The 27721-nt window shown below is 40.0% G+C and overlaps 1 protein-coding gene across 4 annotated transcripts; it reads left to right on the top strand.

Moving 5' to 3' along the window:
* Positions 1-1943: 1943 nt before the first annotated feature.
* On the top strand, positions 1944-27449 carry si:ch211-272n13.3 (ankyrin repeat domain-containing protein 26). 4 transcript variants are annotated; one of them, XM_051073192.1, is made up of 46 exons: positions 1951-2041; positions 2335-2450; positions 3149-3437; positions 4240-4354; positions 4499-4672; positions 5148-5254; positions 5545-5682; positions 5997-6157; positions 6287-6313; positions 6617-6653; positions 6737-6806; positions 6891-6942; positions 7032-7228; positions 9595-9808; positions 10302-10363; positions 10446-10545; positions 10818-10922; positions 11398-11465; positions 11551-11620; positions 11716-11760; positions 12765-13031; positions 13152-13253; positions 13340-13410; positions 13879-14790; positions 16006-16181; positions 16530-16748; positions 17419-17449; positions 17549-17690; positions 17837-18050; positions 18203-18386; positions 18471-18617; positions 18729-19191; positions 19456-19961; positions 20106-20258; positions 20422-20597; positions 20831-20924; positions 21125-21166; positions 21576-21653; positions 22054-22188; positions 22279-22391; positions 22705-22852; positions 23021-23311; positions 23633-23868; positions 24057-24300; positions 26404-26449; positions 26560-27449. In XM_051073192.1, exons 3-46 carry the CDS (start codon positions 3238-3240, stop codon positions 26688-26690), a joined length of 7263 nt encoding a protein of 2420 aa, XP_050929149.1. In that variant the 5' UTR covers positions 1951-2041; positions 2335-2450; positions 3149-3237; the 3' UTR covers positions 26691-27449. The 4 variants fall into 4 exon arrangements, with proteins under 4 accessions (XP_050929151.1, XP_050929149.1, XP_050929150.1 ...); XM_051073193.1 differs by lacking the exons at positions 1951-2041; positions 2335-2450 and adding an exon at positions 2518-2840; XM_051073194.1 differs by lacking the exon at positions 6287-6313 and having other exon boundaries at positions 1944-2450.
* Positions 27450-27721: the final 272 nt, after the last annotated feature.

Genomic DNA, 27721 nt, shown 5'->3' with positions numbered 1-27721 from the left:
AAGCCACTCAGGGGTCACTTTTACTTTTAATCCTGCCATGGTTAGACACTTTTCTGCAATTCTCAACCTTTATTGAAACAACTGTTCCAAGTGGACATGCACAGCAGTCACATTCATCCTGCCAGGGCTGTAATTGTAATCACTGTAGGATGCAGAAGATTCAGTATCTTTGTATGTGGCACAGTGCTCTACAAATGTTGGTATCCAAAGTATGCAAGGAAAGCAGAATTCATTGCCATGCAATCAAATGTGAAAGTAAACATCCCACTCTGTAAACAACACAACAAAAAATTGAATAATAAGAATCATGTGTGATTAACAACATTCTTTTATTTATTTGAAAAACAGCTCTTAGATTATTTATCATACTCAAGGGGCTTTTTGGCAGGACAGTAACCTATAAACAGGTTAGATTAAAATTAATGATTTGGTTTTCTGGAAACAGTGATACTCCTGTGGCTTCACGTTTCATGAAAAAACAGGACATTAGCTGATGGAACCACAATGTTGTGGAACCCTGTTGATCTTACACATATATTGGAATATTGTCCATGCATCTGCTGAAGGTTTGAGGTAATAAAAAGGACTAATGGAATTGACTTGGATCCATTATGACTTAAATTGATATCCACTAAAATATAACAAGCACTGCTGCACACTGCTTTACATTGAAGGGATGATTTTATTTGTGTCATGCAAAGAGATCTCTATGCAAACCTTTACCTGGAAAAGGTATGCACAGAAGACATTTGATGCATGTCTCAGCATTTAAAAATAAATAAATAAAAATTGTCAAAAGACAACACTGGTATTATTTGAATTTTTCCAAAAATGCTTGTTAGTCTAGGGTTTCCTGTAGGAAGACACTGTAAGTAGCCTATGACTTGGCTTCTGTAAGCAAAATTGAGTTATTGGCAGCAAAGCCTAAATTTCTTGGCGCTAGAAAAAGATGTTAGATGCCTCAGTAATGCCAGATGTAAGACTATAACCACTCTTTTTCCCATAATAGTTAAGCACATGCAGACATTAAGCATAAAGGATCTGCGTGCGGTGAGCAGCAAAAGACACAAAAAATGTAATGCAATCCAATAATGCATACAATCCAAACATATTTTCGTAATTATACAATGTTAAGTTTTTGTTGATGCTGTATCAGAGAGATCCTTGGCAATTTCTGAGGCTATAGACTTGGGTTGCCAGAGACCCATCACCTCTCTGGCACAGCCTTGACAACAAATTCTGAGCCTTACTGCAGTAATATTTAATGCTGGATTATTCCATTTGATTTCATTATTTTGTGCAGGTGTTCATAATATGGCATTCACTTAAGCTTTAAGCATAATTCCCTCCACTCTGTTTTCAAGGTTTGAATCTATACCAGGATCTAAATGAGGATGAGTCTGTTTTGGCAGCATACAATCAGTCATATGATGTAATTGAAAATATGGAAAATTATATCTTAAAATTGTTTTTATCTTTGTATATGCCACAGGTCTGAGTCATACTTTTTGGATTCACAGACAGCTTACTCGAGTCACTTGCCATTGTTTCCAAATAAATTTTCTCCCTTCAATTCTGTCAAAAAACAGACTGGCTCGGAGAAAAAGTCAAAGGTCTGATCTCTACCACAGCCACAAGTATTTTGGGCTCTGACATGCTGTCTGTTGTTTTAAATGAACACACCTGAATTCATAATTTTTTGGTCATAAAACAGTTAATCTACTGAATGCCCGAACGGGTGTTGCAGGTCCTGATAGCGCTGAGTACTGGCAAGAGAAATGTCACCATCAAGCGGTAAAGTTTCGACATTACTCAACAAGTTTCCTTTGCTTCCCAAACATGGATCCTAATAAGACTCCCCAGTGGCTTGTAAACCAACCTTTTACACACACTGAAGCCTCCTATTGGTTAGTGTAAGCAGTAGCTAGTTCGAAGACATTTCTGATTGGTTCGTTGACACGCTAACAGCCAGCAGGTTTTTCTGAGCATATGTTCGCTAGCCTTAGCCCTGTGGTAGTGGTCTGACTCCGACAATCAACAGGTTAATGCATGTTAATTTACTGTGGTTTGTATTAACTCAGAAGCTTGCATGAGTTAGGATAGTGTAGCTTTACATACGTCATTTGTACTCGTTTTAAAGTTATTGTTCTTAGTAACCCAGTACACCACCTTAGCGTTGAGTCTTAGCGTTTGCTAATTAGCTTTGAGATAGCAGCGTTAACTTTGTTTCACCCAGGTTAGCGTTAGCGTTAGCTAACGACTCCTGTACGCTGGTTGGAAGAGCAGGACAATTTGAGCAGAACCGACTCTTGCAAATGAACTTTGCTGTTTCAGTACTGTAGCGACAATCCCTGCTGTGCTCGGTTGTATTACAAATCCGGTTTAAATGTGGCGGTTTGCATCATTTGTGAAGTGACGACGTGGGAGGCGCAGCACGGAGCCAACAGAAGGTAGGTGATGTTGCTAGGCAACAACAATAATTCTGAATTTAAACATAATTTTTACACTGACACTGTTTTTTTGATATAATCATAGTAGGTGTGGTAATGTGCATTGCTTAATGGCACTGAATACAAAGAGTTTTAGAGTCCTCAACATAAGCAAATTGAATAACCTCTGGTGGTTACGTTAGCATACCATTTGTGCAGTCAGTTACCATGGTAACAAGCCACAAGATATAACGCTACCTACGTGCATATAAACAACGCTGTGTAACGTTAACGTGTGGAGACGTTTGGTGCTGTGCATCTTAATCGCATCAAAATCGGTGATCTAATGAAACGCTAACATGCTTTGTCAAACGCAGGAGCTAACAAACGTTGTAGAGGACTTCATGTAAGGTATGGTTAAGAAAATGAGGCGACATGTAGCTTAGCCTGTACTGAAACGCTGCCGATAGCATGACAGCTGTGTTTACCGTTACCTAACGTTAGGTTAAAGTAATTAGACACTCAGCGTTATGCGTAATGTATTCCTGCATATGCATTTAATCACTACTCCGTATATGGGTTAAAGCTAGCGTTACCTTACTTCATATTACTGCGTGTGGAATAGTATTTGTTGTACTTAGTTACATATTAAGAAAAACCGCCGTGCTCTCTGCACGGCTTTATAGGGTTCTAATCCGCTTTACACGTCTTATTTTTAGGGATGGGAGAGCCGCCTGCGGTGACACTCCAGCACCAGATGAGTGGCAGGTAGTGACGGTGTAGAGGCAATGCTGTGCTGCTGTGTACAATGAAGAAGATATTCAGCTTTACTAAAAAAAAGAAACACCCGTCTGGTACCCCTGACAATGGGAGTGTGCTCTCTGCTGGCTATGAACTGAAAGAAAAGGACCTTGGGAAGGTTCACAAGGCTGCCTTAGTGGGTGATTTAGCAAAGTTGAAGCAACTTGCTAAAAAGAATGATATCAATCAACTTGACAAGGAGAACAGGTAAGTGGGATCAAAGCATTTGTTGTCACTTGAAAGTGTCTTTCCTGGATTAATTGCTGTCTACAACATAACTTATACAGGAATGCAGTCATGTGAATAGTTTAATAGAACGTAATCCTGTTATCTCTCATATGCTCTTGTCTGTATCTCCTTTAACATATCACTATTTAATCAGTGTTCATCAGTATGTTTTAGTGTTCCAGTACTGACAAATTAACTTCTAGTTATACATAGTAGAATATGTTCCACATAGTAGGGCTTGGCTGTGATACTGTAAAACAGTGTCTAATTTTTAAGCACCAAGTAAAATGTACATGACACCCCATTGTTTCTTTCCTACTTATGTTTCAAAGTAGGCTCAAGTTACCATTTATAATTAGCATCTGTAAGAAATAACTGAGTGTTGTAAGTGGAGTACTTGAGGCAATTTACAAAATGGCTTGCAATAATCTTTGACATCTCATCTTATTTTTGCACAGTTAATGGAAATCACTGAATGCATGTATTGTATGCCACTCCAGACACAAGTATCTGTCAAATGAATGTAATGTAATGTAGTAATGATGATCCTGATTAAAGGTAGATTACATGGAAGAGTTATGCTCCATACATAACTGATATACAATATGTCAAACTGCAATGAAATAATTAAACTTTGAAAACAGTATATTATTTGGTTAGAGGAATTATCAGCTAACTAAGGCTTAGCTAAAAATAGTTGAAAAAAACCATTGTCAGTGGAAGTAATTTAGTTGAGACATGAATACTTGCAAATGAGCAACTTTCTCCTTTACTATTACAGAACTGCACTTCATATTGCCTGTGCCAGTGGACATGTTGAGGTGGTGCACTTCCTTGTTGAGAGCAAAGCCAAGCTTAATCTATGTGACAATCAAAATAGATCTGCCTTAATGAAGGTAATCCCAGATGATGGCACTCGAAGACAGATTGATTCTTGATATAATGTAAAATATAATTTGATGATCATAATTGGCTGCTTTGTTTGTACATTGTGTTAAGCCTTGTTTCAGGCCATCTGTGTTAATTCTTCACTATATCAGGCAGTGCAGGGCCAGCATAAGCGATGTATGAGCATACTGCTGGAGAACCATGCTGACCCTAACCTGGTGGACATCAATGGCAATACAGCCCTACATTTAGTAGCAAACATCCCATCCCCCTCTCTTGCTGCCCTGCTGCTGCAGCATGAGGCTAACATCAATGCCCAAAACAAGGTGATTCTGTCTTTCTATGTACTACAATACAATCTCTCATCCTAAAGCCAAACATCAGATCAGTCTTCAGTTAATACAAGATTAGATATATTGGAATTGTGAGTAGATCCAGCAAAGACACTAGTGGTATGTAGTAATCAACCATAGCCATTAGGAGAGGACCTCATAGTGGCTTTTAGTTCTCCACCATAAATTCTGTTGTGGCATGGGACAGCACATCCAAAGCCATCCATAATATTTTTTGTTACACATCTGTGCTTTTCCTTCCATGAAAAGTCTAAATGCTTGCCGTATACATGTGTCTTACACATTCAGTGATGTGTGTTAATAGGCTGTTGTAACACTCTTCTAAGTAAAGAGGGATATTCAGATATAAAATATCTGGTTCTACCACATATGATATTCTGTGCAGGATGATGTATTCTGATGACACCTGTCCATTGTATGAAGTTGTTGACCGTAATCCAATTTTTAGGAGGGATTCACACCATTGACTGTGGCAGTCCGTGAGAACCACATTGAGATGGCTGAGCTTCTCCTCGGGGAGAATGCTGATGTGAATTGTATGGACAAAGACCAAAGGTAACAGTGACACATTTGTGACACATACCTTGTAATTTTAATGTTGCTGAATTAATTCTTAGCAGTCACAACAGCCCTTTCTGTCTGTGGACAGAATCTGTCACCACAATAGCATCACAGTTGTGCAAGGTGCAGTCACTAAACTTTACAGATGTTAAGATCAAAATGAAGGCTGAACTCGAAGATGGGTGTGGCCTGGCCTGTGCAGTACTCATTTAACAATGTGGTGATGACTATTGAGTAATCTAATTTACAGTTGGTTATGTTGCTATTCTTGATTTTATCTTCAGGTCCCCATTAATGATAGCTGCTGGCAATGGACAAATTGGTATGTTGAGGCTACTCTTGGAGTATAAAGCAGACATCACTCTAAAGGATGCCAAAGGGTGGTCAGCTGATTACTACGCAGAAATGAATGGGCATCATCCGTAAGCTGCTGTTTTTTTTTTTGTTTTTTTTTTTGCAGTAGCACCTAGAGTGGCATTTTTTCTGTAACTTATGGATTATGGGTGTGTGAATGGAACATATACCTGAAACAAAATAAACAACCAGAGAGAGAGAGATTTCATTTGTTTTTAAGCTTTATTTAATTCTGCAGTAATATTTTTTTTACAGTTTTATTCTTTTGTTTTTTCTCTCAGATCACTATTTATTTTCACTGCACATGTCCACACCTGAAATCACAAGAGCACGTAAAGGCCTACAACATTATGACATTATCAGTGTCTTGACTCTCTTGTAGTTGTTCCGTCCTGATCATTGAGCATGGCACCCAGATGAATGATGGGCTCTCCCTGTCACAGCAAGGTCCAAGCAAAAAGAAGAAAAGAATGCTGTTGGGCAGTCCTTTCCAAGATGTTGAAGCAGGCTTCTCTTTGGGAGGACCAGCCACTGACAAAGATGGTAGGAAGATAAATTGTCATCATATTACAGTGAATGACCGTAGTGTGGGAATGATATTACTGTGTCTATTCATTATTGACTTTGATTATTTCATTTATTCCTCATGCATTACCTCTTGACTGGATCTAGAGCATGGAGCAAATGAAGCAGGGGGAGGTATTACTTTGTTTAGATGAGCTTTGTCAGAAAAATCAGTCAAAGGCTGTCAGTTTCTTGAATATCTTTAATAGTTACTAAAGATGGATACTCAACCTACTCCTGTTTTAGGAAATGTGTTTTAACTCTGCCTAGATTGTAGTGCTTTATGTCCCATACTTTTCCTGCTTATTCAAGTTTAGATGCTCAAGATTTTGCAGTTTGATAGTTTAGTACTAAAATGTGTAATTTCTTAAACTGATTTTAATTCAAGTGAGGTTAAATCTTCATCAGCTGAAAATAAATGTCTCAACTTTGTTGCAGATTTTGAGGACAATTCTCAGTCAGAGTCACTAAGTCGGTGAGCACAGTCTTCTTTTCATGATCTGCAACTTGCAATCAGAATTGCCCTTGGAGCTCAAACCATTCTTCTTCCCTACTCAGGGTGTCAAAAAGTGCTGCTGATGAATGGCCTTCATCTGAAGATGAGGATGAATCAGTTTTAATGGACAAGGTTGGTGCTATTTTTTTCCTTGTAAGGTGATATGTTTTTCCCTTAGATTTTGTCCCAACCTTTATTTGATGTGTTGTCTTTCAGAAACCTCAGAAAGTAAACCTAAGGAAAATGATTGCATCTAAAAAGGGAGAAGGTAGACATTTTCTGCATTATTCACTTGTTATTATCCCTCCATAGTTTGTGGTTTTTGGTAGTAATCTTTTCTCCCCACCTACCCTGCAGCTTCTGTACAGCCTGACAGATCTTTGAGTGGTACAGATTCTGAACCAGAGAGTGAGAATAGAGTCCAGAGAATCCCATCCCTCCCAAAGGCTTTACCATCCAGCAACACTCTGCAGCACCCAGTAGATCCCTCTCCTGTTTCTTTCCTTTCCAAAGCACCCCAGATGACTTCTACTCCTCTTCCAAACTACAGAAAGGTAAATTATTTGTGTGAAAGCTTTGATAGTTGCATTTCTATGACATCTTTCTCTCCTTCTATTTTTTTAAATGCCTCAAACAGACAGGACAGCTGAGCAGGAGAAAAGCAAACACTCAGGGCAGCCATCAAGCAGTAAAGCAACATCATATTCTCGCGAGGAAAACCCAGAAGCAGAGGACTCTGAGGAGGAAGTTGGAGAAGAGGAGGAGGATGAGGAGGAAGATGATGATGACGATGATGATGAAGATGAGGAGGATGAAGAAGAGGAAGAGGAGTATGAGGATGATGAAGAAGAAGATGATGAGGAGGAAAGCGAAGAGGAGGATGGGGAAGAAGATGAAGAAGAGAATGACTGTGAGGAGGAGGATGATGACAACTGTGTGGCTTCTGTTGAGGTCAACACTACTGAGCATGAAGATATACAAAAATCCTCTGTTACTAAGATTACTGAAAGTGCTGATACTCAAAACATACCTGACCATGACATCTCTTATAACAGTGGAACAAGTCCTGGTAATGTTGATGCCTCGGGGGCAAATGCCGAAACAGAGACTCAAAATACTGACCTTGTCTGCCCAGTTGGAACAGCAAGTTATGCAATGGCAGCGACATTAAATGTAGAGGAAGATTGTGTCGTGTCAGCCATTAGGGTGGAATCTAAGTTTTCTGATGAAGATGACAGCCTTGGAAAAGAATGGTCATCACGCCAAAACATAATTTCAGACCCAGGTTCAACAGGAGGTCCTGTAAGGCATGGCACCGAGCCTCTCTCACCTAGAAAGGTTAAGGAAGAGGAAGAGTTTGAGAGAGAAATGGAAAAGGATGATGATGACTCCTGGAGCAATAAACAAAACAGTAATGACATGGTATGGAATGACAGTGATGATGAAGAAGATAATCAAACAGGGAGATTTGGTCGCAACACCATACTTGCTAATCGAAAGGATGTGTTACCTAAGGTTGAAGCAGTAAATACAGACAGCACGTCTGATGCTGAAGATGATGCTGGATCAAACAAAGAAGGCCTCAAAGAAGAGAAACGCAGGTCCTCATGGGGCTCTTCATTAGAGGACAGCGACAGTGACCTGCCCAAAGGAGACGAGGTCAAGAAGGATATACTTGATCAGAAAAGTGACATTCAAGCATCAGGTTTACAACAAGAAGCCGCAACACTGCATGAGAAAAGCATATTACCTCAACCAAGTGAAGACCATGTAGATACGTCAGCTCCAGCTGTACCATCTCCAAAACATGTCTCACCCAAGAAAATGCTAAAGGAACCAAAATCTTTTGTAGGACCATGTTTAGCAAGCTCCCCTCAGGTTGCAGGTAAAGCAACAGTAGATGAATCAGAGTGGGACTCTTCCTCTAACAATAATGACCAAAATGATAATGGCTCCTTCACTAAAGGTGAAGTGGTGTCATCACTTTCTAAAACAAATGTACCATCAAACAGAATGGGAGAGCAGTACTGTTCTGATGACTCTTGGGAAGAAGATAAAGAAAGTATTGATAAAGCATCAAATGACCCCTCCCCTGCAGTGTCACCAACACCCGAGGATGAAAATACAACCAAAAAACAAATACCAGATAATGATGATGTTGAGTCAGTTGGTCAGTCATCACAAATGGAAGGGAAATTAGATCCAGAAAATGAGAAAGGTGATGATAGTACCTGGGATGATAAAGATGAAAGTGATGAGTCAGAAAAGCAGCAGACAATGAAGACAAAGGATGATGAAGTTGCAGATTGTGGTGAAGCCTTGAACATGCGGATTTCTACCCCAGCCAATTTGCAGTCACCAAAGTTGAGGCCTACAAGTGTAGGTGTGGGAGATGACTCTGATAATATGCTTGATGGATGCCTTCGTGGAGGCGACAAGGCAGATGATGAGCATGAAGCTAGATTAGCAGCATATGTTCCACTAGAAAATAAAAATGCTATTGTTCCTCAGAGAAGAGAGTCATCAGATGACCTTGATAGAGAGCCAAAGCAGGAAAATATTTTTTCCCACCCACCCACCAAAGAAGATGTCACTGTTGGTCAATGCCATGTTTCAGACAGAAGCACATTTTCTGATGAAGTATTACCTCAGACTGACATTGATGATGTAGATTTAGACTCACCTGATGAAGCAGACAGCATAGGCATAAGAAATCAGCAGCTCAGAAACATTGACGAACCTATAATTCAGGTAAAACAGGAATTCAACAGGAAGATTTTATGTGGTTAATGTGACTCCTCAAAGAGGCTACTATAAACACTATCTGTGGTAACACCATCATCACATTCATATCCATTTTACAGACTCATCAGAGGTGCTCTGTGGAAATATGTTTGTAAGCATGATTATTATTACGCAGAAAGAAGATTCCACTCAGGATGAAGATGAAGATGAGGATGACGATGAAGATGACGACGACAACGACAATGACAAAGGGGAGATGAGAGATGATGATGAGGAGGAAGTGGAAGGAGACATCTCAGATGACAATGATCAGCCTGAAAACAGTGGAGAGTCCCTTGACACCACTTCACCTGTTCCTGAAACCGAAGTCTCAAAAGATAAGAAAAGAGGTAAACTGCAAATAATTTATAAAGGATGTGTTGAATGAATTGAGCAGAAAAATATCATCACTGCTCCTAGTAGCACAGCGTTATCTCAATATGGACAGTCAAGTGTGTGAATTAGATGCACCTGACACACTAACTGTATTTTCTTCAGGAAATCCTCTTCTAGCAGTGAATGCAATGATGCAACAGCATCCTTTTATACGCATCTATCTGTGTGAGCAGCAGCTAGCAGAGGCTAGTAGCGACTGACAGCAGCTAGCAGCAACTTGCAGCAACTGGCAGAGGCAAACAATAATAAAGAATAGTTTTGAATTGAATTGTAACACTGTAACTTGAAATCAGAGGAAATTTTGAGACACACAGTGAGTGACAGCAGTTCCTGGCAGGTTTTTTAAATATATATATATATATGCTGCCTCTGTCAAAGATATCTTGTACTCTTGTGTAACAATCACTATTTGTATTGTAGCTGAATTAATTTACATCTGCCAAATAGATTTCCGGTCTGAGCTGGGTCTCGAGAAGGGAGAGGAAGAGCAAGATTCTTGGGACTCTGAGGTACAGTAAGAAATTTTAGAAAACTGTGTAGGATTAGATGTTTGCCATACACATTGTCACAGACGGATTTTCTCTTTTGAAGTCCCATTCTGAAAATGCCAATATGCCACATGAAGAGAAACAAAGCTTGCATACTCAGGATCAAGAAGAGATGTCCACTGTTGAAGAAGAAATTAGAGAAAGTAGGTCCATTGTATTTATTGCTTTTTTGTTTTTGTTTTTTAAGCAATGAAATCATTCCAGGCACCATTTCATGCTGCAGAAAAAGTGTGATCTTATTTAATCATAAACATAGAAAACTGCTCTAGTGTATTAATGCATGCATTACTTTTGTCTTTGAGTAATGGTTCAAGCTTTCTGTTTTCAGTCTGACTATTGTGTAGAATACTCATTACATTAAAATTCTCATTAATCAAAACAGCCATTCCAACAATATCTTACATTTCTTTTGTAGACTTGTTTTATATTCCCTCTTTTCTAAGAGGGGAAAGAGGCAATAGGATGGCAGTTCTAGTTCCTCGGAGGAGTGTAGAAAGGCCAAGAGGCGGCCAGGGAGAGGGTATGAATGTCTTAACTCATAGGTCTGAGGAACAGCATGTTAACCATACCAGAGGCCTGACCATCACCTCATTATCACCATAAGAAAATGCATGCAGCATACACTACTCTGCCTGCTACCTTTAAACCCCATTTCCCCTAATTTGGGACATAAAGGGCTACAGGTTCTGCTTAGCTTTTTTGGTTCTAGTATGTTTTGGCTCAGTAGATATTAATAAGTGACTGCAGTTCTCTCAGCATTCTTGGCCGATGCTTAACTTGTGTCCCAATAAAAACAGAGTGGGGAATCTGAACACTTGTCTGATGCCTAACCATTTTATCCTCATGCTGATTAACCATGAGCACATTTGCATGGGAATGCTTTTTACAATGCTCTGGCAAACTCATCCAGCTTCATCTGAATATTTTATAAGTTTTTTTCAGAAGAAGTTAATTGTGTTATATCAAACATAACAGACATGTCTTGTCTCTCACAGTTGGAACCAAGGATAGTGGTGATAATGGAAGAGAACATGTTGTTAAAGATGATACTACACAGAGAGAGGTAGGTTCAGCAACTAAATGGCATAGAAAATGAAAGAAATTGTCGCCTGTCACAATTAAATTACATTATTTCTCCTGTCTACCAGACTGAGAAAGCAAAATGCCTGTCACTTAGTGTTTGGAGCAAACTTGAAGGAGATAAGGACCGAAAGACAGGTAAAGGGAATAATCCAAATTCTTATAATTCCAGATGTTGGAAAATATATCTCAAGCAGAATTGTCTGTCTTACTGCTTTGTTTCTCTTTTACAGACCTAATAGAAGAGCTTGGTGTGGGTGATATTGATGATCTTGAAGGTAGGATGGCAAATTTAATCAAATTATTTTTAAATCTGTAAATACTGGTATTTTGCTTTTTGGTTTGCCCCAGTTAAACTGTGTTACAATATATAAAATATTTGTGATTACAGGTTGGTTGTTTTTGATTGTCCAATGCCATAAAGGCCTGTTCATTCTAAAAGCTGGGACAGCAATGACTGCTGTTAATTGTTAATGAGACATGACTTTGCAGCCCTGAGCCTCCTGCTTAGTGTGACAGATACAAAAAGTGCCCAGCTACACTTCACTGAGAACTTGAGAAAGGTTCAAATGAATGGAGATATCCTCTGATGCCGTGCAAGCATCAGCCAGGCTTCCAGTGGAAACTGAAGCACGGGGATGTGTACCACTACACTAAGCGAAGGAACTTTTTAAACTTTAAACACAAAGATTTGCCAATATCGATTGTATGTTTGGCGGCAGTAGATGTGTTAGAAAACTGACTGTCCAGTCTAAGCAAAGTATGTAAATTACATGCTCAAAACAGCACACTCCTAGAACAGCAGATTCATAAGATGCCAGATGCTACTTATGTGAACGTGCTATAATTCTGCCCTTAAACCCAATGCATTTGCATCCTTTACACTGTACACTGTTTACAGCTGCTGTCTTTTTAAAATTTTTTGATTAAAGTATTATATCTGCTTGCAACTCTGATTTTTCTACCCTTCGTATGTTTCTGTCATCACACTTTTTGAAGGTCAAAAAGCAGGTTAGTAAACTAGATCATTAGATAACTTTAACTTTATTCACTGTTAATTGTGATTACTCGTTTGAGACCCCAGTTTGATAGAGGGCTTACTGTGACAGCCTATCCCAAATCTTTTCCATTGTCATGCATGAGTGCATCGTATAATGGAGGCGTGTGCGCTCAATGCATGTAGATGTGATGGTGATCCCAGTGTAAACTGACCTTCTAGCCTCAGCACCATTGCTATCATATTTTGTTCATTTACCTACAGCATCTTGTGTTAATGGCACAGATGCATCAGACTGGGACTCGGCCAGTACAACCAGTAAGAAAACCCTGCCTGGCCGCAGAATGGCCTCCCCCGGACTTGAGGAGTTTCCAGAATCCACCATTCCATCTGTTAAAGAGCAGGATGAAGCTGTCGCTCCAGTAGCACCCTTGACACCTCAGAGGAGCATCAACTCTGATGTGGGATTGCCCAGCACACCCACTCAACTCATACCCCATCCTCAACCTCGAGCAAGGAAAATGGTGCTTCAGAAACCAGAGAGTGAAGAAGGTAAAGTGTAGTTAGAGACTTCATGTTCTTATTTATATTTTCAATGCATGGTTATACCATTTAATCAAAGAATAGGAGCACTTCATTTTCTGTTTCTCTCTTTCACTTGCTCTCATTCAGAGTCAGATTGGGAACCAGACAATTTGGCATCATCTTCCATTAAATCCAAAATTGACAATCAGCTGCAAAACATAGCTGAGCTTCAGGCAGTTGATAAACCAGGTAGGGCTCACTGGTCTTTTTTTAGTGGTCCTTTTAGGGCACACACACCCTTCGCTGTGGATAAAGACCCTCTGTCTCCTTCTTAGGTTCTCCTGAGCTTTCAGCAATGGCAAGAGAAAGTAAAAGTAACCAAGAGTCTGATGAGCATCAACATAAGGTGAGAAATTCTCAGAATCTTGACATATTTTTCATCCCTCCCTGAATTTGGTCCCAGACAAACTGCATCACTGATGCTTTCCACATTATAGGAAAAAAAGAAATTCATCATCATGTCACATGTATTCATAAATATGTGTATATTTCTAACTGGTGTTCAAAATATAACAATAAAAGGCCAAGCAAGTTTTACTTATGTCAAATATCATATACACACGCACACACACATACACACACATACAATTCATTTGATAATTCACATTATTTGGTTAGCTTTTCTTGTGGTAAATGGTTAGTATGTTTCAAGATGAAAATGTCATGTCAGTTCCAATGTCAATGTCAGTTTAAAATGTTGAAATGCCTCCACATTTGTGTCAGTAATGTGTATTTCATTTAAAGTCAAAACTTGGTTTTTGTTTTTTTGTTTTGTGTGTGTTGTGTTGTTCCTTGTCCACCCATGCCATCAAAGGAGAAAGATAATGCAGGAGATAATTGTGAGTTAGATTTAAAAAACCCATGGGCATCTGGGCATCACATGGGCTCTGACAGAGGAGAAATGGATAACGACTTCCGAGATCAGTGCACTCCTGAAGAAAGAAGTGAAGCAGGTGATGACGTTCCATGGGAGAAACGTTACGAGAAGCTCTGGGTAGAGGTGGAGAAACGGGAAGTAAAATCCACCTTCAAGAATGTTGCTGGTGAATTAAAAGAGAAGTTTGGGGAACTGCTTAAATCAACATGTCCCACAGAAAATGTTGCAGAAGAAGAACAGGCCACAGCTGAATCTACTTCTGCAGAAGAGTCAAGTGAGGAAGAGGAGGGGGAAATCATTGTGCGCCCCACAGCCAGAGCAAGGAGTACTGTCCTTCTTACTATACCTGAGCAGAGGGAGTCTGGACTGGAAGACTCTGACCTTTGTGAGTCAACTGACAACTCTCTGTGTGAAAAAAGGATGCAGGTCTGTCAGCCCCTGGTCAGCGACAACAGCCAGCCTCAGGAGGCATCAGATCTACTCACTGATGATGTTCTGGAGTGCAGGTCTCCCTCACCACAACTCACCACAGCACAGGCAGAGAGCAACATAGATCATGCTACCACAGCTTTTACTGATGAACACACCATACCCATTTCTGATATTGACTCTAGCTCAATCTTAAAAGATGAGACCAAACTTGGGATGTTCCACAAGCAACAGACAGACTCAATCTTTAAGGACAAAACTGCTGATCTAGATGAAGCTGAGAAGAACAATGCAAGTTCAGAGGAGAAACCTGAGGAGATCACAAAGTCTTGCCCCCATTCCCTAAGCAGACAGTCAGCATCTATCCAGGGTGTCTCTGATGAGGAGCTGGAAGAGGACGTGGAAAGGTTTAAATTTAAGGTAGGGATGCTGAAGGTTGTCTTCCTGGATTTGGATAAAGAAAAGGCCCAACTCCAGAAAGAGGTAGAGGATGAACGCCCCTTTCGCAGTCCCTTCTAGATTGCCTCTCTTTCTTGTCCTTTTCATTCATGTGTTTAATTGAATTTCTTTTACTTAACTGTTTTAAATGGGCCAAACTGGCCTCACATCATGACCTTGTCTTATTTCTGTTCATTGTTCATGTCTTAATGTTTATTTTCTTTAGGTTTCATTTCAAGTAGAAGAGTCAATCTTGCATGTTTTCCATACAGTTTTGCACCTCCTTAACCAACATTAAACACACGTAGAGCTAGGCTAAGATTTTGTTGATGATCACTTCCACTGCACTGCCTTTGGCTCTGACTTACAGTTAAAAAAAAAAATATTGCTAGACATTCTTGATTGCCCTCCAGAACTACAGAAAGTTCAGTCTTGTGTGTTCTTAAGTCATGACTTGTCTTTCATTACGCATGGACTTTGCATGCATCTTTACATTGTATAAATTCTGTTGTATAAATTCTCTGTTTCCAGGAAATGTGGCGTGAAGAGTGTATAAATAATAGCCTTCTTTTCCCTTAAAAGAAGTGCAGTTGTGACGATATGGGAGTTGACAGGTTTTTTTCTTTTAATGCATGCTTTGCTTACATTAAACTTTATACATACAGGTGTTTCTTAGAATTGATTAGACTGATCTCTCTCTCTCTATTTTTTTTTTTTTGGGTGGGGGGCAGTATTTTGTGTATTTGGGTGTCTGTGGGGAAAAAAGATAAGGCAATGTAAATAACAATAACAAACACTACAAGTTGCTAGGGATGATACTTTAAGAAAGTTATATAGTGGTGTTGAGGTTATATGAAATTCAAAAAAGAGCCTCTGAATTCTACTTTCTTTTGATTCTAGTTTTGTATCTTATCATTCATATCAGACTATCCACTATCCTGTATTGAGAATGCCACAGCAAGTGGATTTGCAGTGGATGGAATTGTGCATTCTTGTAATTTACTGAAAATACCATGTCAAATAGAGTAACCACAATAAGGTGTTAGGTCTCAGAAGGGAGGGGTGACACTAAATTATGTATGACAAAGTGTACAAGTGCCTGCTCCAAATTGCATCTTAAAAGGCTGGCCCCAACCTGTTTCAGTTAGGATGAATGTCACAAGTCCAGTTATCAAATATTTGCCCCTGTCTTTTCAGGTTGGCAAAGAGACAGCAAGGACTGAAATGGAAGTGCAAAAATCCAGTGCTTCCTGGGATGCTGGCGGAACGACATTGGATGAAGTGGGTACTGAGAAACCTGAGATCAGGTTAGGATGCCTGTCAAGTCAAGCTGGAGCAGTTCACCAGGAACAGCAGCCTGCAGCCACCAAGAGGTATGTATTATTTTGCCATTGTACATTTGTTGGCCCTGAGCAAATGTTAACAATTTCTCTTACAATTTCAATACAATATATCCACAACTCTCGTCTAAATTTAGAAATCAGATATTATCTATAAGAAAAGATATTTGTGTTTGTGTAGTTGTCCTCTAAATGATTTTGTAATGCTGTTGTTGATAATTGCTCTTGAGCCAAATGTATTATTTCTCATTATGTTCTGTATTCTGTATGTTCAACAGAAAAAGCCCAGTTTTTCTGACCTCTTTCTTCAGCAATACCTCCAAGTGCCCCAAAGTGTAGATGTCACAACTCACTGACTGTCAGGTTTATTGCTCTTTATAGCACCAACGGGGCTCCAGTGCAATCGCATCTCCCACTCCAGCAGACCTACTATAGCAACAAACAGGAGAGACAAGCTGTAGAGGAGAGGACATTAAAGCTGGAGCTGGTCAGAGGGGCCCGGCACAGCAGAGCCCCTCAGACCAACACCCATGTTAATGGAGATCCTCTCTCTGTGTTTGACGATAGCACTTTAAGTGAAGTGTCGGACGATGAAGAAAGGTATATATGCAGTATGCTGCTTACATGTATCAGTTTCACCTCTGTCACTAACCTGTAAGGTGTGCTCAGACTGAATGCAAAGTTCATTATACAGGCAGCATGATTGTGCATAAAGTCAATGGAAATAGGTGAGAGGATGAGGACAGACACCCATTTGCTCTAGAGAGAGCAAGTTAAGGTGTCTGCAAATGTGAAGAGTTTCAAGCTGAACACAAAGTTCATGTTTATTCTGAACCTTTTGTATTTGACTTAATGAACATATAGAGAGAAGAGAAAAAAGGAGAGACACAGGAGGAATGAAAGAGAAACTACTGGAGTTGTTGCTAAGTAACCTAACCTGTGCAGTAGTTGTTTTTGATGAATAAACACAGACTTCTGAAACACTCCAGTGGTCAAATTTGCATGAATAAAGCGAGGTGAAAATTGGCTTTGCATTCAGTCTGAACAAACCTTCACAATATTGGTGGTGGGTGATTATTTGGATGCAAACTTTACTGATTTTAATTCTCTGTCTCCCTACATAGTTGCATGACTAACCATTGATTTTCCAAAAATGGAACTGTATACTGCATTATACCATTACACTTCCAGTTCCTCTAACCTGTTCTCCAGCTCGCAAGATGCACATCAGTTTTCCAAATAACCTCTGTTTTTCTTCCCTGTGTTTCAGGTTGCCTACCAGTGGACAACAGAAAAATGAGGTAAGACAAATTCTGTCAGTAAGTGGATGGACTGAAATTTATACATCACAGAATGAGAAACAGAATAATATTAAGACCACAGTTTGTTTCCATATTCAGAACCCTGAAGAGGTGGAGATGGCAGAAGACTTTGATGAACTCACTCAGTCATCAGACACAGCCACAGATGACATCGACTCTCCTACTTCAGGCTATCGGCACGCATCCCTCCTCATTCAGAAGCTGGACTCAGCCACTTTAGGTAGTGATTCAGCAGATTCAAACGCTAATTATAATATGTAATTATTTGTGATTTTTAGCCTTTGCAACCGAATCAATTCACTAACCTTTGTATGCAGATCTGATTAAGTCGTGACACTTAACACTCTGACATATTATATCTCACAGACTCCAGGAGCATGGTGAAGCTACAGAACATTTTTCATGAATATGAACGCTCCATCCAAAAGGCAAGGAGTCGCCATGGGTACTTGGCTGACAAGGTGAGCCAGCTGGAAATGGAGAGAGCGGAGTTAAAAAGCTCTCTAGAGGAAGTTAAAGACGTTAAGTCTGCCTTGGAGCGCAACCAGCTGGAATTGCAGACCGAAGTCACAAACCTCAAGTAAGAATTGCTTCCTTTTTAAAAAGCTAGAGTACTCGGTTCTCTAGCTCTTCTCATATTTTTGACTCTTACGATCATTTATTTTATGGATCCCTTGATTCTGTACGTTGATTTTATTGACTTAAAATTTCTGTGCCTTGCACTTGGTATAGATTTCAGTTGAAACAGGAGCAGGAAAATCGACGCAATGCCACCATGATGTACAACACCACCAGAGATAAGCTGAGGAGGACGGAGGAGCAGCACCAGTTAGAGGTTCAGGAAAGACAGAAGGTGGAGCTCACCCTCAGGAACCTGGAGCTAGAGATGAGGACTCTGATCAACAACATGAAACAGGTACACCCTCTTAAACTATTTGATTTCTGTTGATACAAAGTATGTTGTTACATACTTTGTGTGTTATATATGCTAACCACCTAGCTTGAAGACGACCTTGGTGAGACCCAAAGGCTGCTGGCTCAGGAGCGCAGTGCAAGGACACTGCAGGAGAATCTGCTCAACAGCCATCTCCGTAAGCAACAAGAGATCGAGGAGGAGAACAAAAGAAATATAAGCAAGAGCAATGAGGTAATCCTGATACAGTGTTACAAATACAGTATTCATATTTATATCTACTGAATTCTGGGAATAAATAATAGATTTTGAAGATGAACCCTTTTTTGCTCTTGTCCATAATAGGCCTTGTCTCAGCTCACTGAGGCCAGTGACAGGGAGAGAGAGTTGCTACAGCAGACTGCTACCTTACAGGAGCAGCTGACCATCCTTAGAACAGACCTTGAGCGTTCGCAGGCCAGCAGCAGTCTCAAAGAGAGCCACATTTTGGAGGAGAACGAGACCCTCAAGGAACAGCTAGAAGATGTTCGACGAGATCTTAAACTCAACAATGAAGCCCTGACACAAACTGTCTTCAATTGCAATAACCAAGTGACCAGTGTAAAGTCTGAGTTAGCTATGTTAACAACCCGCCTGGAAAATGAGCGACAGACTCGCGAAACATTGGAGGTAGAACTAGAGTCTACTCGTACCCGCCTGGCTGGTGCAGTAAAGGAGGCTGAGCATTGCCTGGCAGTTCACAAAGACACAGAGAAAGCTCTTCTCCGGGAGAAAGAGGAACACCAGCGTCTTAAAGACAGACTCACAGGTTAGTGGTGGTTGGAATAACTGGACTGCTCCAGTCAACCCAGTTGTAACTGTGTAGTTTGTAACTACACAGAATCAGTGTTACTCTTTACTGTGACACTGAGCAGCTGTTGCACAAGTTGCTCAGTGTGGGCCATTTCTGCTTCCTGCTGTGATCTGTGTTCCCTTTAGTGGCTTATATTTCATTTTGTTTTGTGCATCTTTTTGTCCTCAATCTTTGTAACTGGGAACTTTTTTGTCACGCATAATGCTTTTTTTTCTATAGGTGAAGCAGCCAGTCAGCGTGAGACAGTCAGCAGCCTTTCCCAGAAGCTGGCCAAGGCAGAGGCTCGAGCAAACAGCATGGAGAATGAAGTTCATCGGGTCACACTGCAGCTGACAGAGAAGGGCCTACTGCTGGATGTTCTACAACGGGAGAAGGACCAGGCAACTGCACGTGTCAAGGAGCTAGAGATGGCTCTGCAGGCAGAGAAGGAGCTGGTCAGCCGTGCTAGAGCTCAGCAAGAGGCCACACAGGAGCGGCTAGCCCAAGCCCAAAGTGAGAGTATGTTATTACGGCAACAGTTAGAAGAGGCCCAGAACAAAGGTGTTGCAAAGGAGCGTGCTGTGACAGATGCCCAAGAGCGCTTCAGCGACATTCTGACCAAGCTGCGCTCCGACAGCGAAGAGAGGGTACAACTAGTGGAGGAGAGAAACAAGGAGCTCGCCAGTAAGGCTGCTGATCTCAGAGATCAGATCTACAAGTTGGAGGAAGAGAAGAACGAAAGAGAGGTAAGATAAGGATTGTGCCAGTGTAAGAAGATTACCTTACCTCTTCCTCCAGGCCCACTTTTAGCCTTTCTACCTCATGCCAGGTAAGGATCTCCTTTTATATCTAACCAACCTGTGCTTTCTCTGCATTCTGTCTGACCACAGACTAGTCTAAGGCAGCTGCAGCAGGAGCTAGCTGACTCACTCAAGAAGCTGTCAATGAGTGAGGCTTCTCTGGAGGTTAACACGCGTTATCGCAATGACCTGGAGGAGGAGAAAGCCCGGCTCCTTAAAGACATGGACAGGCTTAAAGTAAAGGTAATAGCAAGGAACAGTGACGTCTTGTGGCCGTATATTCTCACCACATCTCTGATACCAGATAATCAATTAATGATTATGAAGCAAATACCATTTACTTAATTGACAGTTAAGTCTGCTGTTAGCAGTGCTGATAAGGTGAATGTTCTGTCTCTGTCTGTAGCTGGAGGAAAGCGAAGACCGCTTTGTGCAGGCTGAGAGGCGTATCAACAGTTTTAAGAGCAGTCTTGATGAGAAAGAAAAGGAAATCAACACTGCTGCTCAGAAACTGCAGGAGGCGCTGTCTGCCTCAGCAGCTTCTGATACCACCATTAAACAGCTGGAGGAAGCTGTGCAGAGGTATGTACAAACACATGCTGTTTATACACACACAAACACACACACACATCAGTTCCTCTGAATCCTATGAAATTGATAAGGTAAAACAAGGCTTGTAAAAATAAGCCAACTCCATACCATAGAAATAATTATATTCGCTGATATGTGTTAAAAGCATTTTCGGCCATCTCTAGGTACATTTTGATTTACAGTATATGAATTCGTGTTACAGTGTCATTGTAATGTCACATTAGGCTCGAAATAGAGAATGCCAGGCTGGAAGCGGCTGCAAAGCAACAGTCCAACAAAATCGAGTCACTTCAGAAAGGAGCTCAGGAAGCTGCCATGGTGAGTGTTGAAAGCCTTATCCAGTAACTTGCATGTGTACACACATTTTACACAGGATCTCAATGGTGCCAAACCTACTTCTTTGTGACTAAAAAAGCATCTCACACTATCTCAGTATTATCATATTTAGTGAAACGAAATAGCTGATGTGAAATTATGAAGTCTGTTATTATATTTTAAGGTATCCAATCTTTTTCCAGCTGTCTGACTGCTCACCTGGAGGAGGGGTTGGTATTGTGGATGTAGGCTTAGTTTCTTTGTGTGGGTTTACATGTTTTGACAAAATACATATATATATATATATATATAAAAATTGAGAAAAAATATCTATATATAAATGAAAAAGTACTTGGGCTTTGTGGGCTTTTTGCACAAGTTGTTAGACCAGGACTCCAAGCTCGTAGAGGAAGTAATATCTTTGTGACAATTTGGGTTTTTCTTGGTGATTTCAAAATGTGTTTTCTCCCTTAAGTCTTGGTATGTGGGGTCTTTCGCTCCTTTTTATCTTGAGCTGCATGATGCATGTTGTTTCCTTTAGTCTAAAGTTTCCTCTCAACTTCCTAAATTGATAAATGAAAAATAAAACAGCAGTAACACAAACAAAAACAAACTCTTTAATTGATTTTTACAATGCTTTTCTTATTTCTGTAGGTCAGAGGTCATTTGGAGGACTTGGTTACAAACCTCCAAAGCAGTAAGATGACTTTGGAAGACCAACTCAGTAGAGAGGTTGGTGGCTTTTTTTCCAGCTCAACGATAACCTTCATCTTAGATTTCCATTTCTTACTTTCATCTATTTTCTAGCCTTTGTCTATGTAATTCACTTAAGACCAGTCTGAGCGGCGAGTTTCTGCACTTTTGAGGAATGTTTGCTGCAGCAATACTAAATTTTCCCCTGTCATTGTTATCTAAGTTATTACACATTTTAACATGTTTTTGTGAATGCAAGACAATTGAAATGTGACACAATTTTAAAGTTGACTACACATCCAACTGATCAAACTAAAATTTGATCAGTTGGCTACAAATCAGATCATTTGTAACAAACTGACTGGAGCTTCTCTCTACAAATATTCACAATGCAATTTATTGTATTTTAAATTCTTGACTCTGCCTTTCTCTTTCCCAGGTCCAGAAGCAAAGCATGCTGTCTCACACAGCCCAGGACTCTCAGGCCTTGTGGGAGGAGGAGCTGAAAAGTCGCTCTAAGTTAGGACTGCGTCTGGCAGAGCTTGAAAAGGAAAAAGGAGAACTGAATACCCAGGTGATCATAATGATACATTCACATACAGGCTAATGTCATATATCAAAAATATATAGCTGCCCTTCCTGACAATGTATCACGATGTTCCAGATGGAAATAGAGAAGAAGAAAGCAAAGAAAATAGCAGAACAGAAAAAGGCTGTGGACACTCGTCTGGATCAAGAGATGAAGAGAAACACAGAGCTTCAAAAAGAAATGTACAGGTGACTCCTATACTCCTCCTCCTCGCGCCCACCTCACCTATGGCAGTGCCTTCTCCTACTGTTTAGACACGAGTGGGATCCAGTAGAGTGCAGTCTTTCCTGGCTTATGTGGCTGTGGTGCACCAATGTGTAAGGGTACAATTTTAGTGTTTTAAACTAAACTACTCCTAAATATGTAAGTCCCTGCAGTGCATGTATTTGTCTCATGTTTTTGTATTGCTGTATTGTCGCTTGCTTAATTGGGACTTTATTGTTTCTTAATGTGTACCTAATTTTGTTGTTTACTTGTAGTATTTGTGTATATGTGTTTCAGGCTGCGTTCTCTATTGAAGACTGCAAAAAAGAAACTGCGGGATCAGGACACAGGTGGAGCTGAGTTTGGCTCTCCTATGAGCAGTCTACGGATGGACTTGGGGAGACACAGCCAGGCTGAAGGTGGCTTTGGACGAATGAAAGAAAAGGTCTGTCTGTTTGACACAGCACTATGATATCAGTATAAACCCCCAAATAATATGCCACTACGAGTAGCAGAGATAGAAACTTTGTCTTTAGTGAACCCCTGAGTCCCTTAGGTGTAGTGTTACACCTCAGCTGTTAGACCTAGACCTCAAACATTTGTTCTGTCTTAGGTGGACGATTTGCAGGTGCAACTGGAGAGGGAAGTGTCCCGTCGCAACCAGCTAGAGAAGGTGAATGGTGAGCTTAAGGATCAGCTGGCCTCCCTGAAAAGCTTCAGCCACAGCACTGAGCATCTGGAAAAGAGTAAGAGGCAGCTAGAGGAGGAGGTGTTGGACCTGAGGCGCAGAATGGAGGCCGCTCAGATGGAGCAGAACCAGCTGGAGCAGTACCGCCGTGATGCAGAGGAAAGGGCCCGTCAAGAAATACAACAGAAATTGGAGCAGGTTAACCTCTTCCTGCAGGTAAAATTCTAATGGGGGTATTTTGTTGGTTACATGATCCTAAATGATCAGAACACACATTACTGAGCAAGTCTTTAATTTTCAACAATAGTTACATTGTACACAATGGAAATATAAATAGAAAATAAATTTAGTAAATAATGTATGATAATACAGACTAGAATCATAATAAGAAATAAGGTAATGGTAATTTAATGAATCATTTATTATGTTTAGATATGCAGTATGTACATTGTTGCTGTGGAAGCTACTATATATGCATGTGTCAATAAAAACATCTCTAAGTCTGATTGAATATGATTGTTTCTTTTTGTCTCTCAGTCCCAGGCAGCATCCCAAGAAGCATTAGATCAGATTAAAGCAGCCAATGAGGCTAACCTGCGCTCTCAGCTGGAGCAGAAGATCCGGGAGCTGGAGGGAGAACTGGGTCGCGCCCGCACCACCCAGCAAGACAGCCTTAACCAAAGAGACTCCACACGCACCGAGCTAGAGCGATACCGGCAGCTTTACACTGAGGAGCTGCACCTCCGCAAGTCCCTGGCTGCTAAACTAGAGAGGTGAGACAACTCAGTGCCAGATTTTCAATAAGGACTGGCTGTAGGAATCTGCAATGGATTCCCTAATCGATGATTTAAAACTTGATATTGTAAGTTTAAAAACAGCATGTAGTATCATTGTATAATTGGACAAAGGCACCAAACCTGTTTTGTTTTAATTATAAACTTTTACTATGTTTCATCCACAGGTCCAACAGTCGGCTTGCAGAAGCCAATTCCAAGTTGCTCAATGAGCGCAGCAGGTCTCTTATCACCAGCAGCATTGCAAACGGTAGCCTTGGAGGGCCCTCGCTGGACGTGGGCACTTTGGGTTCACCAGCAAACTATGGGGCCCCACTGGGGCCCCTCAACAGAAGCCTCGGCCTGGGACTCTCCCTTCTCAGCCCTGTGACTGAGGGACAGAACAGCAGGGTGGAGGACTATCTGGCCAAGGTCTGTACAGTCATTAACTGACACACTCAATCACTCACAGAGATTACAGAGGAATTTTTCTTTCTATAGACAAGTTCATTTATTTTGGGCCATTTTCATTTTCATAGCATCATGGTTGTCAGCATTGTTGTTGTGTATCTGGTGGTGTTTCATTCAAAGATGTTGCTTTTTATAGACCAGTTTCTGTGTAGTTACATTGTCATAAAGTATTACGCTGTGGGGTTTGAGGCATTACACATCAGATATTTCAGATTGTGAGAAAACAAACTTTTACGAAACAGAGGTATGAAAATGATGTGATGGCTTTCTAAATTATTTTTCTTCCTCTAAAAAACACCTTCAAAACAATAGTCATTTCTAATCCCTGTATTCTTTATTCTTCCTCCTACACATTGTTCCATCTCTATCTCTAGTCTTTACAGTAGTGGGACTTTACTTCTAACTTGTCTTCTATTTCTCACTCTTTTAGCTTCTAGCTCAAAAGTCTGTCTCTCATCTCTCCTCTCTTCAACCAGATGCATAACCAGGTGTGTAGATGTGTTGAGCTCAGTGTCTGATTGGCTGCTGTTCCCTTCACGTTGCTGGTGGGCTCACATTTACAGCTCTGTTCACATTCAAATCAGCTGTTGAATGTAAAAGTTTTATGGGGCACCAGCAAAGCCGCAGGAAATGTTTACATCAACTATGCTTTCCCCATACTGCATTCAGATGAATGTAAATTGTAAACATGTTATTAGATTAATTATCTACAAGTGAAAATATACATGAAAGTACAACTTATTATTGTTATTATTATTATTATTATCATCATCATCATATATAACTTTTATACATTTCTATTACAGCAAACCATTTCCTGCATTTCCTGGTTTATCTTAAACAATTACCTGTTTAAGGGATTCACACAGTTATCAAAGCTGTAACAAATGTTATCAAAACGTAAAGATTTAATGGCAAAATCTACAAAAATAAGTCAAGTCAAGTTTGCAAAATTGTGAATAAAAAAAATTAAAGAGGTCAAGAATAAAAAAATAATTTCACAGCTGAAATGTGACTGTGCCATCTGCAATCTCAAACCTTCCTTTTCTCTATTCTCTGCTTTGAGTTGACTTTCTCCATGCTCTGAAGTTGACTGATTAGACTGAGTAGAGAATATGTGGCTCTATTCCGTCTGTTCTAAAGGTGTGAAGTTTAAACACCTGCAGTTGTAAGTCTGTCCTTCACTCATGTATGTATTTGATTTGAAAATCAAGAAAGGTTTTTTAAATCATACAGAAAAAACAATCTGCCTAGATTAGCTGAATAATCGGTCAGATCAATGTGGTAATCTGCTGTCTGACACAGCGCAGGAGAGCAGTGCAATACACAAGACAGAATGTTGTACTGTATAAGCATGTGGGAGTGGCATGACAAGCTTATACACACAACTAGCAAACATATTACCAACTATGCCTAGATTAAATACCTACAAAATGTGTATGTATCTTTGCTCTATCAGCCTCATTCCTTATTTTGTAATTGTTTTAACATGATAATTTACACAGATAAAAAAGAAACAATGTAATGAACTATAATAACATACAATAAGCAATTACCATCCAGAAATGTCCATGTCTCTGTTTGTGTACATATATAAAATCATGTTACATACATACCTTTATGGTTTTACATTTTACTTATCAAGAACATATTTCTTTAATGTAAGATTTATTCAGATATTCACCAAAAAGCATATATCATTAGTTTAAATGCATCTTATACAGACTGTTTGAATAATTTATGGAGGCATATGACTTCAGTTGACCACACTGACATACTTGCAGTAAGATTTAAAAGGGAACATCAAATAGCCTGCAGAAACTTTACACTAAAGCAGAGCTTGCATGCTTGGCATGTCCTGCTGTGTTTGATATAATAGTCCTGATTTTCTTGCAGTGATTTTCCACTGTTCAAGTATCTGTCATTAGATGTGTCGCCATTTACTATTGTGTTGTGTTTGGTGGTGAAATATCATCCCTGTATCTTTTTAAAAATGTAAAAATATTTATTTCTAAGGCCATGTTTTTTCAGTTTACGTCAAACTGCAGCTTTCCTTTTTTCCAGATGCAGAGTGAGTTGGATAGAAACATATCAAAGGAATTAAACAATGGTGAGTGCACTGATCATGGCACAAATTCTAAAGTCTCATGACGTAGATGGTATCAGTATGTGGTGACATGTAGCTGCTGCTTCATGATGTGGTCTCTCTCTGGTCCTCAGCCACAGCAGAGCTGGACATTGCCTCTGCCCGTATGTCCCCTGTGGGCTCGGCCTCGAGGGTGGAGCTGGACCCCGTCAGCAGGGCGACGCAGCAGTACTTGGAGGTACTGAAGAAAAACAATATGATCTGACCACACATCACAGCTGCTTGTATATACTCAAATGCAGATGTTGTATTTCAGCCATTAAAGCACCAACTTAAAGGCCAAAGCCACAGCCTAGTCATATAACTACAAGATTCCAACTATGTATTGTCTTTTATGAAAGAAAGCGAACAGAATGCACATTGCACTTAACCACTCAGGAACAGAGGGCATGAGTCATATATATATGTTGCATTGTTGATGGGTACAATTAGAGAAAACCTCAAAAGTATTTGTTGCTTCTGACTAATTCCGTTCCATCTGTAACTGTTTTGTTTCTATTAGCGCAATATATATAGAGAGAATCGTAGTTTGAATTTTTATTTGTGAATATTGGTGTTGCTAAATTTTAAGTATTTGATGTATGCATCATTATTAATTTTTGCCAAGATATTACATTTGGTATGTGCCATCAAATGGTGCAATATCTGTCTTGGTCTTACTTTATTAGACTTATTGGCGTATTGTGTTTTATGATTATTTTATTTATTCTTTTTGTTTCCAAATGAACATGATATACTTGAATAAGACGAGCTGGAATACTCTCTGGCTATTGAAACAGGGTGACTACATTTGTATAGCTATCATTTCAGCTTTTGCTTGGCTTGATTTTAGGGCCACCAAAAGCGAAATAGATTCATTTTGATTCATAAATACTCTAACAAAATACATATAGGAAAACATTTATGACGCCTGTACATTACAGAAGACTCTTAAGTTGTAAATAAAACTGCAGAAAACCTTAAACTTGAGTGAGCTATTGCTGTTTGGATACAGAGTGGATATGAGGAAAACAAGTAAGGTAAATGTATGTCTGAATTCCTTTCTTCATAAGTTCTACTGTAGGTAGTACTTACTTAGGGATTTCCAGGGATTTTACATAAAAGATAAAAATGCAGCTTGCCATCAATATTTCATGCACTCCCATTTTTAACCCGTCCCTCATTAGCTATGTTTTGATGTACTTCACTTTACCCCCCCTCCTCTCACACTCCCAAACACATTAAACTTGATGGTAT

This window comes from Lates calcarifer, linkage group LG10, assembly GCF_001640805.2.
Source record: "Lates calcarifer isolate ASB-BC8 linkage group LG10, TLL_Latcal_v3, whole genome shotgun sequence".
In the NCBI taxonomy this organism is placed as follows: domain Eukaryota; kingdom Metazoa; phylum Chordata; class Actinopteri; family Centropomidae; genus Lates; species Lates calcarifer.
The sequence above is the reverse complement of the archived record's forward strand: the minus strand, read 5'-3'. Positions and strand labels throughout refer to the sequence as shown.